Raw genomic sequence first — 12,081 nt, forward strand, 5'->3', positions numbered from 1 at the left:
TGTATTTATGGACCTTGCTTTGTGCACTGGTGCAAAGTCATGTTGGAACGGGCAGGAGCCATCCGCAAACTGTACCCACAAATTTGGGAGCATGAAATTCAAGATCACTGAGGTTCTCTGAGAGAATGTCTCTGCTCTTCATTTTCTGCCTTTAAATCCGAGCTGAAGACCTACCCCTTCTCTCAGTACTTCTGCACTCTACAGGCATAAGTCGCCCCCCCCCCTTTTTTGTTATCCTCTCCTCTTTGTGTAAAGCGACCTTGGGAATTAGAAAGACGCTATATACATCTAACTTATTATTATTATTAATTAAGAGTTCCTTTCACCACTGGAATTAAGGGGCTAAGCCCAACTCTTAAAAAACAACCCACACCAAACTTTACACTTGGCACAATGCAGTCAGATAAGTATTGTTCCCTTGGCAACTGCCAAACCCAGACTTGTCCATCAGATTGCCAGACAGAGGAGTGTGAGTCGTCACTCCAGACAACACATCTCCACTGCTTTAGAGTCCAGTGGTGGCAGGCTTTACACCTTGGCCATGGAATTTTGAATGGGTGAGTGAATACTATTGGCAATATAGTGTATTTTAAAGATTCCCTGTTTACCCAGACAGCCCTAGACCACACTGGAAGCAGCACTACATATAATGAAAATGAAATGAAATCAAGTATAAAAATACCTTTAATTAACAAAGCATTTTTATAACAATATATATATGTATATATAAAATAAATTGAACAGCAAAATGATACAATCATAGGTCAACAACAAGGCAACTTCAAAGTCTAACATCAAAATGCACCTAACAAAAACAGTTTATCTCCCGGAAGATCAGCCTGGCAGATTAAAATGAATATAATCTCCTACATTTACTCTTATTATTGTATTATTGTCAGAATGGTTTACTTAAAACAAACATGTCTATCAAAATAGTCTATCAGTGAAAGGGGAAATTTAAACTTAATTAAGTCTCTCTATGCAATAGTGTGCCAAATATGACTTGGAAAATGCTGAGGAAGGTCTTCTCTATATTTAACAGGATTCATTAGAATTTCTATCAGCTGAATTCCTGCTAAAGCCCCTATAGACTCTCCTTATCCTCAATTAAGCGGATCATGTCATTTAAGCTCCTCTATTTAGCAACCTCAAGTAAGGACAGAGACAGTTCTGAGCCAAAAAAAAAAAATTATCAAACCTTTCACAGAACTCTATCAAAGTTAGGAGCAGTTACAGCAGCGATTGCACAGTCCTTTAGTCAGAGACACAAGAGGCACAATATTTTAAAATTACATTCTGTTGGGAAAGACACGCTGACCTGTTTCATCCTTGGCCAGTTAACAAACTCCATGTTGGTGCATTACACTTTGAAATAAATGTTTGTTCAAGCACCGTAGTTTATTGCAAGTATCCCACAGTCTTCCGTATTCAAATAAGGCCACTCAAGACCACTGCCCATAAATACTGACAAATAAGACCAAACAATAGATAAATTATTGCATATCTATGTGTGCAAAATATACTTTGACCTGTACCAGGCAGAGAAAATAAAAACTCAATAACTTATAAAACAAACTCTCACCAACACAGACTCGTGTTTTTTGTTTATATAGATCTGTGCAAACATTGTTTTCCCTACGTATTTTCTTTTGACTTTCCTCTTCCTCATAAGTGAGAAGGTTGTTTAAATATCTAATCTCATCAGAAGAAAATGGATACTGTGTACTTAATGGGTGTTTTGATGGGAGGATTAGTAAATTCACAGTACTCTTACATGCCTATACTTCACTAAAATCAAACAAAAGTGCCAGTAATGGAATTTGCTCACACAACAGCCATCCCCACAGGGACAACCTCTAAGGAATATACAGTGGATTCACTCATTAATTCAAGTGTTAATATCGGTGATTATGTGAAAATTGGGTAAAACGGGTAAAACCGGCAGTTATTTCTATTCAAAATCAAATCCACCACACAGTATAGTGTGCAACAAGTAAAGGAGCCGGAATACTTTCTGTATCCACTGCGTGACCATGTGTTAATACGGAACTAATCTATTAATACGGGAACTACAGCAGGTTGTATTTTCCAAACCTGATTCTTGAATACACTATATGGCCAAAAGTTAAGTTGCTAGACATTCCTTTTTTGCTTGAGACTGGACAGATGCCATGTAGACCCCTCAGGACTGGTAGGAAAAACCAGGCAGGTGGGAGAGAAGGAACATGGCTTCTCTCCTCCCTCAGTATCCATGACTGAAGTGGCCTTGACTAAGGCCTCCTAACACATAACTGATCCCAGGGGGCTGTGGCAAAATATCTCACTTGAGTGTGTTCACAGCCAGGGATGGGTTAAAGTGCAGAGACTCAAGGGGGTGATATTTCTGCTCCTTCATCTTCTAATGAATGAATACAGCTACATTATTAAGAACTTACTGATGACACTGATGTTCAGTTACACACACAGGTTGTAAATTCCCCATAAAAATGCCTCCACAGTAGAATGGGATGCATCTGCACTAAAGCTAAGGTCACCATTCCCAATGATAAGCATCAGCTAGAGGGCTATCAAGCCCCAGCACTGGGGGTGTAACCATAGAAGTGTGTCCTATGGAGTGATGACACTCTGTTCAGGACCTTTGAGGTGAGTTAGAATGACAGCCATCAGTTTCAGACCTCAGTCGCCATTGCAATGGCTCAAAATCTAGGCCAAAGTTTTCTTAAAAGAGTTCTAAATGCAAATGAGGACAAACAACCTAGTAATTGCTTTTGTATGAAAGGTGCCCTATAAATAAACTTGCCTTGCCTTGCCTAATAGGCTTGATTTCAGAAGAAATCCTGGATGAGCAACTTTGGGCCATATAGTGTTTCACACTGATTTAAGCTAACCAGCTAATTACTAAGCTGGAAGACATGATCTCTAACCCGCTGCATGAACCAAAGAAAATTATAATAAAACTATACCAAGCAGCCCTGAGGCACTTGCCCTTTGTATTCTATTAGGAGTCTTAATATGATTCTGGTTGTTTTACTAAGTACAGATCATCACAATTACTGTCTGGAGTAATTGCAAATAAAATTTAGGGGAAAACAATCCCTAAATTGGTAAGTGCTGGTTCACTTAAGGGCCAAAAATGGACAACACTGAGGATACAACACTGAACTGTCTCATTGGTCTGAACATAATACAAACATCGAGCTGTCTAGCAGCTTTATTAAGAATGTCTTTACTGTCAGTCAGTGAAGTATTCTCAGCAAGTTTAGGAGATAATACAGTCTTTCTCTCCAGGTTCCTGATATCGTGGCTCATGTTACTGAGTTTAGGCCAGGTGCACACAGCAGCTGCAGTCAGTTCTGTTCTAAATGACCAGGCGTTCTGTTGGCCATCTCCATCATGGCAGAAAAACGCGAGCTCTCATTTGCCAGCAGGTTGGATGGGGTATCAAACTCCAGGACCTATTAGTGAAGAGTCAGACACAAAGAAGCACAAAGAGGTGGGCTAGATGTTGCTAGATGTGAAGTAAACAACATTTAGAGAACAAGTTCATATGGTTTACATTTAAAAATATTTATTATAAATGTCACATACAACATTATATTTAATGACTTTAAGGGGTAAGCTACTTATAAACAGTGATCATTTGGAAGCTGTAAAACTGCACAGGACTAGCATACTGAATATATCTGAAAGCAATTTAGTTTCATATTAGTCAAAATATTGATTAAAAACTCTGGCACAGTAGTTTTGATTCTGAAAAAATGGTTGGTATTTATCACTTTGTCAGGTGACTTTTCAGGACTTGATTAAAATCCATCTTTAAACAGACCAGTTTGTATTAGATCAATAAAGAAAATTTTCAGTAGGAGAATATGTGTATGAGGAAACTGACCTGGCCTTGGTCCAGGACCAAGACTCTGTCACAGCTGAGGACAGTATTGAGGCGGTGGGCAATGACCAGTGTGGTGCAGCCTTTGAAAGACGAACGGATGGTCTCCTGTAGAAGTCGATCTGTCTCTGTATCAATGGCTGCTGTCGCCTCATCTAACAGCAAGATCTGTGTGAGGCATAATCAGATTACAAATACATACACACAATTAAACCAATTACTCGGTACGTGCTGTAAGTACCTGACATGCTAAGCCTGTTAGACAGTTTAGATCATATAAGACTGATTCATAGATCATGTTTCTGATCTACCCATTCTCTTCCTGCCTACTTCCTTTTAGCTCTCTCCCCAATAAACAGCCATGTGGGGGCAATGTTTCTCCATTGTTTCAGAGGACAACTTTGAATGAGGTTTAGAAAAAAGCAAATCAATGTATGCATAAAATAAATAAAGAACCACCACCAGGATGGAATCTAACATACATTACATTAAAATTTCATCTGGGATTCAATGGCAAGAATCTAAAAATAGTGATGTGTTTCAGCTCCAGTCACAGACATTACAGCATCTGTGGAGATGTTGTATTGTTCACATAAGGATATGGTTATAATTCAGCGATGATGGATTTAATGTTGGGATTAATTGTGTTTTTAGCTTCAGTAAATCTTATATAGCGATTCATTAAGGATCTAAAGTAATATAGTGAATTAATTTGCATTTAACATAATAAGGAATTTGTTTTTAATTCAGTCTCAGGAAATCCAATAAAATGGATTTACTTTAGATTTAGTTGAAGGGGACTGAATGCAGGTATTCATTTTGGATTCACAGAAGATCCACGGTAAGAGTTTGTTCTAAAATCAGTCATAGAGCTTCCAACATAACCATTCAGTTTGAATTCATTCATTCATTCATTATCTGTAAGCGCTTATCCAGTTCAGGGTCACGGTAGGTCCAGAGCCTACCTGGAATCATTGGGCACAAGGCGGGAATGCACCCTGGAGGGGGCGCCAGTCCTTCACAGGGCAACACACACACACATACACTCACACACTCACACCTATGGACACTTTTAAGTCACCAATCCACCTAACAATGTGTGTTTTTGGACTGTGGGAGGAAACCGGAGCACCCGAAGGAAACCCATGCGGACACAGGGAGAACACACCACACTCCTCACAGACAGTCACCCGGAGGAAACCCACACAGACACAGGGAGAACACACCACACTCCTCACAGACAGTCACCCGGAGGAAACCCACACAGACACAGGGAGAACACACCACACTCCTCACAGACAGTCACCCGGAGGAAACCCACGCAGACACAGGGAGAACACACCAACTCCTCACAGACAGTCACCCAGAGGAAACCCACGCAGACACAGGGAGAACACACCAACTCCTCACAGACAGTCACCCAGAGCGGGAATCGAACCCACAACCTCCAGGTCCCTGGAGCTGTGTGACTGCGACACTACCTGCTATGCCACCGTACCGCCCGTCATTAAGAATTTAATAATTTAAATCATTTTGCATCTAATATAGGGGTTCATATGAGAGTCATTATTAGGGGATCCATTATTGCTGTTCATTTTAGATTCAGTTTTAGGGAAGTCCAGTAAAGAGATCCATATTCATGTTTTAACACATAAACATGCATTAAGAGGCGTTTTCCTGCACTGGAGCTCATACGGTATAGAATAACCTTGTGCATATCAATACGCACATCCTGTTATCATGCGGCCAACTGCACATGCTCTGAATGGCACATACTCAATTAGGAATGTCATCAGACTGCTGAGTTCATGTGGGAAAGGCACTGTCTCGAAAACTGCATAAACAGGGATTCATTTTGGACAAAACTTAATATAAATGCAATGCCATGACTTGCAGGATGAGTTTAAGCATGCATAAATGTGTGTGATGGAGCTGGTACCTTGCTGTGTCTGAGCAGAGCTCTGGCCACACACAGCAGCTGTCTCTCTCCCACTGAGAAGTTCTCTCCATTCTCTGTCACCTCTGAATCCAAAAAGTGAGGTAACTGGCTCACCTGCAAGCAAAGGAACCCGCCATGACGTTTTAAAATCAAAAGAAAAACATGACCAAAACCCTATGGCTAATGTCTATCTGTCATCTAAAAGTAAGAATACTGAGATCAGGCCTAGCATGGACACATCACTGGGGCATATTAGAGATATAGAGCAAGCTAAGTTCTGATCTACACTAGCTAAACCACACCCAAACTCATTACATTTAATCAAACTTTACACCCACACTGTGTCTGCAGCTGCTTTCTCTTTTGATATAGTTGTAAAAATACATTTTTTCCACTTAACAACTTCCATGGAGCTCTACCCATCGTATGATACATGCCAACGTGAGAGTGTGTCAGCTTGTGCCTTGGTAGTGTGTCTAACACTATCACTCAAATGTTTGAAATCACTTGTCATATTCCTTTCTAGTACTGAACAAAATAACTCATATAATGTAGAGGTAAATATCACAAGTTTTTAATTAAATAATCAAAAGGTTTAATAACATTCTTGAGGATGAAAACCTTTCTCAATTTTATTTTTTAGAAAAACCTGCAACATTGTTCATCAATCAGGACACGTTTTCTTTTTCATTCAATTGTTTTATCTGTAACAGTAGGGCACAGCATCTTTTAAAAAAACCCACAAAGGTGCACACTGGTTAAATTACTCACAGTTTGAGAAATGTGATGTCTTTGGTTAATCATATTCAGGCACAAAATAAATACAGGGGGTCCTCGACTTACGACGTTGATCTGTTCATACGTTGCGTCGTAAACCGATTTTCGGTGTAAGTCGGAACATACGTAAAGACCATACTGTAAGCACTTATCCTACCCTAACACCTTTCCTCCTCGGTCCCGAGCCGTGTAACCGTGTATTCTTCCGCCGCGCACACCACACACGAAGTTCACGTTACGATGTTTACGACGAAAAACCACTTAAGTCGAAACAAGGCTTTATACAGTAAATGGGAGATGTGTCGTAACCACGAAACATCGTAACTCAGGACTGACGTAACCCGAGGACCTCCTGTACTCACAAACCTACACTAGATGTTTAAATGTTCTGTGCAACCCTTATTATTAATTCCAAGCTGCACCTATTGTGGACGGAATTTCAGTTGTACATGCGCAGCTTGGATAAAACCTGCAGTAAAAAAGCAGGAGTAGAATGGGTCACGCCAGAACAACTGAGCATGAGCATAAGGTCACCTTGCCCTCCTGGCTGAATGCCTTCAAACGTTCACAGAAAGGTTCCGACATCTAGTGTTTAAGGTGCTGCATATGATTTCAACCCAAATTTTAAAATTCAGCTAATGTTTCCTCACAGCTCACTGTCTCTCAAAACTTTGGTGTTTGTACCCAGCCCCAGCTCTGCTAACAAAGGAGCATGTTTGCCCCACTGTTGAGTTCAAACAGTCCAACAGGGTTTCTCCTGAATTGTTTACAGCTCCTTCATTTGGATGAGCAGGTGTCTACATAAACTTGAACATACACGCCATGTTTTCGATGGGTGTATAGGGTAAATCAGGGATGGGTACATGCCATATAGTAGAATGTGTGCATTAGTGAAAGAGAGGCACCCCAATGACAATGACCCTACAGTCAAATCTGTTCTGGTCAGGCATGGTCATGGCTTCTCTGTACATTATAGTTAAGAAGATGCTGTCCAATTCATTCATGCATTCAAGTTATCTTCACTCACCATGTCTTTAATGTGTGTTTTCTCCAGTGCCTCCCACACCTCAGCATCTGTGTACTGACCCCACGGGTCCAGGTTTGACCTGAGCGAAGCAGAGGAACACATTGTGAGTGTTGTGCACCAGTCCCTAATTCCAGCTTGGCCCAGGTGTCTGAGCTGTAGCTGTGATGTGGACTGTACCTGACAGTGCCAATGAAGAGAACAGGCTCTTGGGGGATGACTGACAGCTTGCTTCTCAAGGCTTCTAGCCCTACGTGAGCGATGTTGACACCGTCGATGATGATGGATCCCCCACTGAGCTCTACCAGTCTAAACAGCGCTACACCAAGCGAAGACTTTCCTGAAGAGACCATTGGGCAAAAGTCATTATTTGTTTACGTCGGCATTAATAACAACAGACACTAACAAGACCTCATTGGACCGAAAGCCCAAAGAAAATAACAAGTAACAAACTCTGGTAAAGAACAGAAACAAGCAACAAAAGGGGAGTGAGGTGAGCGATACCTGAGCCTGTCCGACCCACAATTCCCACTGTCTCATCTGGTAGGATGCTTAAGTCCATGTTCTTCAGCACCAGGGGCAGGTCAGGCCGATAGCGCATCTCCACCTTCTGGAATGTGATGCCGCCCTGCTGCGGCCAGTCAGGGTCAGGGGCAGAGGGTCCGCTGACCTGCAGAGGAGCTTCTGTCTCCAAGTTCTACAGAAGCAGAGGTCACAACCATTCTTTATAAGCAGGTGTGTACATCTCTGGACTTTCAAGTATGCAGTTTGATTATGATCCTTTAGGAAATGATTCAGTGATTCATAAAGTCTCAGAAAACCACACAAAACCCTCACAAAGAATAATCACAGCTTCTAACATTTTATAAGGAAACCGTTCTGATAACTTTATCAGGATAAAAAAATTTCTGTCGGCTGTTTTAAGATTGTTGCATTTTCTCCCAAGCTGAAGCCTAATAAATAGAGCTTTATTACAATATATTAATTTTTCATTCACAGAAATTATGAGGAATTCTCTGAACAGATGCAGTTGAATCAACACCTTCACAAAGCATCAACACATTTTTAGACAACTATTTCCAATTCAGTTCTACCTGAAAGAAGCATTTCTTCTTATTATACACTTCATCACTTTAGATCATTTGATCACTGTGGAGAAATCCTAACACCAGCTGTGACGCTGCATGTTTTGCCTAAACGAGAGCATGTCTGAAACATGCTGAGCTCAGCAGTCACTGACACCTGCAGTGTAACGAGCCGTTGGCCACTGAGTGTCATGCCAATTCAATACAAAATGCTTTGTCCCCCTCTGTTTGAAGCATGAAATCTGCATGAGTCACAGGCACACTCACCTTTATATAATGATTGATTCTCTCCACTGATGTAAATCGGGCCTCTGTTTCAGACAGTAGCCTCACAGTGAACTGGAACAAGCCAGTCAGCTGGACAAAGACACAAGACATAGCATCACTTCAAATGTCCACGTAAAACACAGACGCGGTTTAGTTTTGTGCAACTGCAGATTAATTACACTCTTCGCAATGTAGAACAAATATTGAACACAACAAGCTTTTCTAAATACGAAGACAAACAAATCGACCGAATAATCAGCTCTTCTAAATGCAAAGTAAAACAATGTGGATAAATAATAAGCGCTTGTAAATGCAGAAAAGAGACAATATAGATAAATAACCAGCAAAACAATGTCAAAACAAAGACCCTTCCACATTACACCGTTATCAAAACATGTTTCGATACAAATGAGCATGTCTGTTGCTTTTATTAAAGACCAGAGGAAAACAATCATTTTTCTTTCTTGAGATTTTGAAATGTATTATTGATACCAATATGTAAATCAAAAAATGGTGTATGGTGTCCTCATACTGTTGACGGACAGTGTCTGTGTGTATGTGAAGAGTGCGTTTGATTAACCATATACCTGCACAGCGTAAGAGATGGCCAGGCCGGCATAAGCTGGGGAGATGTGGCCGTGCATGAAGACAATAAGCAGGGCCACAGTGGTGATGAGTGTGATGCTGATGAGGTCTAAACGTACAGCCATCCAGCGCATAGCACAACTGAAGAGGTAGTGAGCTGCCTGGTTAGTGTCCAGCAGAGCCTGATATCTGGACACACAAAATGACAAAGCAAAGTACGTCATTAGTAAATGCATCCCAGTGGAAACATACAACAACAGTAGTTCAAACAGGGGCTTTTATGGAATGATACAAAACCTTTGAAATATCGAGAGGCTTTGATCCTAGAATGCATTTTGTTTCCTTACTTTACAGCATGACATATGGTGGTCTGTATTTCATAATTTTTTTCCTCATTATTTAAATGTAATTACAAGATAATTAAATAATTGATTACATGGAAATATAATTTACACTCTATTTACATTGCGCAGCAACCTTTGGCTCTACACCTCCACCCATTGTATTGTTTTTTTTTTTCTAATATTAGGCAAAAATCTCAGATATTACAAACACAAATGTGGTATTTTGGCACCGTTTTAAAGAGCAAAAATACACATTAGTTGTTAAGTGTTAGAGTAGAGGAGCATTGCGTTTTAAAACTAAGTTACAGCTTCACTTATTGAAAGCAGCACTGGTTACAATTTTCTCTATCCACCGAGGTTTAGATACACTCAAGGCACTCATTCCCAGGTAATGTGTGAAATATGGAGAGAGTCAAGTGGCTTAGTTTTTAGGGGGAAAAAAGATAAATTAAACTGTTAATGATGCCCTCTTGTGGAGAATCTCCAGGTTGTTAAACCTAAATGAATGAGTGAGGGAGTTACAATTACTGAGTTAGAAAATGTATTACTGCTGCCACTAGAATTGTCCTCCTTGGTCCAAAGGCTATTTATAAACCTTATGCTAAAATACAGAGTTAGCTGCCATGATGATGTTAGCTTCTAACAGTTTAACTGTCATTGGGTAACATATGGTTAGCTTAAACGCTAAAGTTAGCTGGGTAAGCAATAAATCCTGCTTTGTAGGACAAACCACAGGACTGGGAAGCACTGTCTCAGTGTAAGTGTGTTTGCTATCGGCATGCAGCTATTTACTGTGAAATGATTGTGTTGCCATCTGAACATGGTCTATATCTGTTCTGAAAAAACTAGATCTAATAAGCATTTTCTCTGGTAACGAAAGGTCAAGAACACAGATATGTGTGAGAAAAATCAAATATATCTGAATGCTTGTCTAAACAGAGAAAAACATATGCTGCCATCATTCGAAACATAAGGATTTCTAAATAGGTTTCAGAGTAAATGTCAAGCTCACCTGCGCAGAAAGTCATTCCCTCTGCCGTAGGCGTGGATGGTGGACAGGCCTTGTAAACTGCTGGTGATGTGAGAAGTGAAGGGTGATTGGCTTATGTTCTCCAGCCTCTTCAGCTCACGAATCAGAACCCTTTGGATGCAGAGCGTGATAGAGAGAGGAAAAAACTTTTTGAAAAAAGAAAAAGAAAAAAATCCCACACCTCACCACGGAGTCACACAAGTCACACAATATTCCCAGTTAAGCAGGCCTGAAGTGTGATCAAAGCTGTCTGACTGCGGGTCTCGCCGAGCTGCGCGCCATGTGACAGGTTAGTGGCTTATGAGATGGAAGCCCACAGGGGACAATAAGTGTGAAGCTGAAGGGTGCATCCTGGCACAGCTCGAACCATTTCTGAGGCTTCTGCGCTGATTTATAGGGACTTTTATAAGGCCTGTCACACGTCAATGCTAAACCCAGCAGGACAGCAATGTCTGGGCCTGCAGCAATGTGAGAGATAGGCCTTTATTGGCTAAAGGTGGGGTGATTTCTACTTTTAGGCACAGAATAAAATAGGCAAAGGCTGTGAATATCAGGATGGCTATGAATCACCCTTTTTCTCATTAAAAGGATTGGGCGAGCAAGAGGAAGAAAAGGGGCAACACAAAATCAGAAAAGCTTCCTTCTCTCAGACACACTGCTTTCTGAAAGCCTTTATAAAGGATGTTTGAGAGACAGCTGCTTGGCTCGTGGTTCATTAAGGAAGTTAATACTAAGTTATTACTGTTGAAAATGAGGAAGTTCAGCTGCATATGAAAATATTTTCTGTCCCTGCTGATTGCTGCAATAATTTATACATATTTCACATGCATTATCCTCAGGATTAAAAGAATAAGTTCTAACAAAAAACTCAGAACTGCTGACACAGCTGCAAATAAATGAAAGTGAGAGGCAACCAAGAAGCACCATTTACATAACAGCGATACACCCCTAACAGCTTTCAAAAATTATGAGACAAATCCCTAAAGGGTTTTTTTTTGAGGGCACAGTTCATTCAAAGTTTACATACAGCAACTGTCCCTTCTACTGTAAAGCCTTTTAAAGCTGTCTCAACCTTACATTTGCTGATTCAAATTGGGGAAGCACAATACTTATTGTTAAAACAAATGTTGAAATTGTTGTCTTA

At 40.5% G+C, this 12,081-nt stretch overlaps 1 protein-coding gene across 1 annotated transcript in view; it reads right to left on the bottom strand.

Moving 5' to 3' along the window:
• Positions 1 to 3,254: 3,254 nt before the first annotated feature.
• The window catches only part of wu:fb13g09 (ATP-binding cassette sub-family C member 5), a 41,643-nt gene continuing 32,816 nt past the window's right edge, over positions 3,255 to 12,081 (bottom strand). The window contains exons 21-29 of the mRNA XM_066667845.1: positions 10,920 to 11,048; positions 9,566 to 9,752; positions 8,979 to 9,068; positions 8,131 to 8,323; positions 7,807 to 7,966; positions 7,630 to 7,708; positions 5,826 to 5,939; positions 3,890 to 4,054; positions 3,255 to 3,455 (exon numbers count right to left, since the gene is read on the bottom strand). Of these exons, the coding sequence (XP_066523942.1) occupies positions 3,348 to 3,455; positions 3,890 to 4,054; positions 5,826 to 5,939; positions 7,630 to 7,708; positions 7,807 to 7,966; positions 8,131 to 8,323; positions 8,979 to 9,068; positions 9,566 to 9,752; positions 10,920 to 11,048 (1,225 nt within the window). The 3' untranslated portion in view covers positions 3,255 to 3,347. The remainder of the gene's footprint in view (positions 3,456 to 3,889; positions 4,055 to 5,825; positions 5,940 to 7,629; positions 7,709 to 7,806; positions 7,967 to 8,130; positions 8,324 to 8,978; positions 9,069 to 9,565; positions 9,753 to 10,919; positions 11,049 to 12,081) is intronic.

Source organism: Hoplias malabaricus, chromosome 4 (assembly GCF_029633855.1).
Source record: "Hoplias malabaricus isolate fHopMal1 chromosome 4, fHopMal1.hap1, whole genome shotgun sequence".
Classification (NCBI taxonomy): Eukaryota; Metazoa; Chordata; class Actinopteri; order Characiformes; family Erythrinidae; genus Hoplias; species Hoplias malabaricus.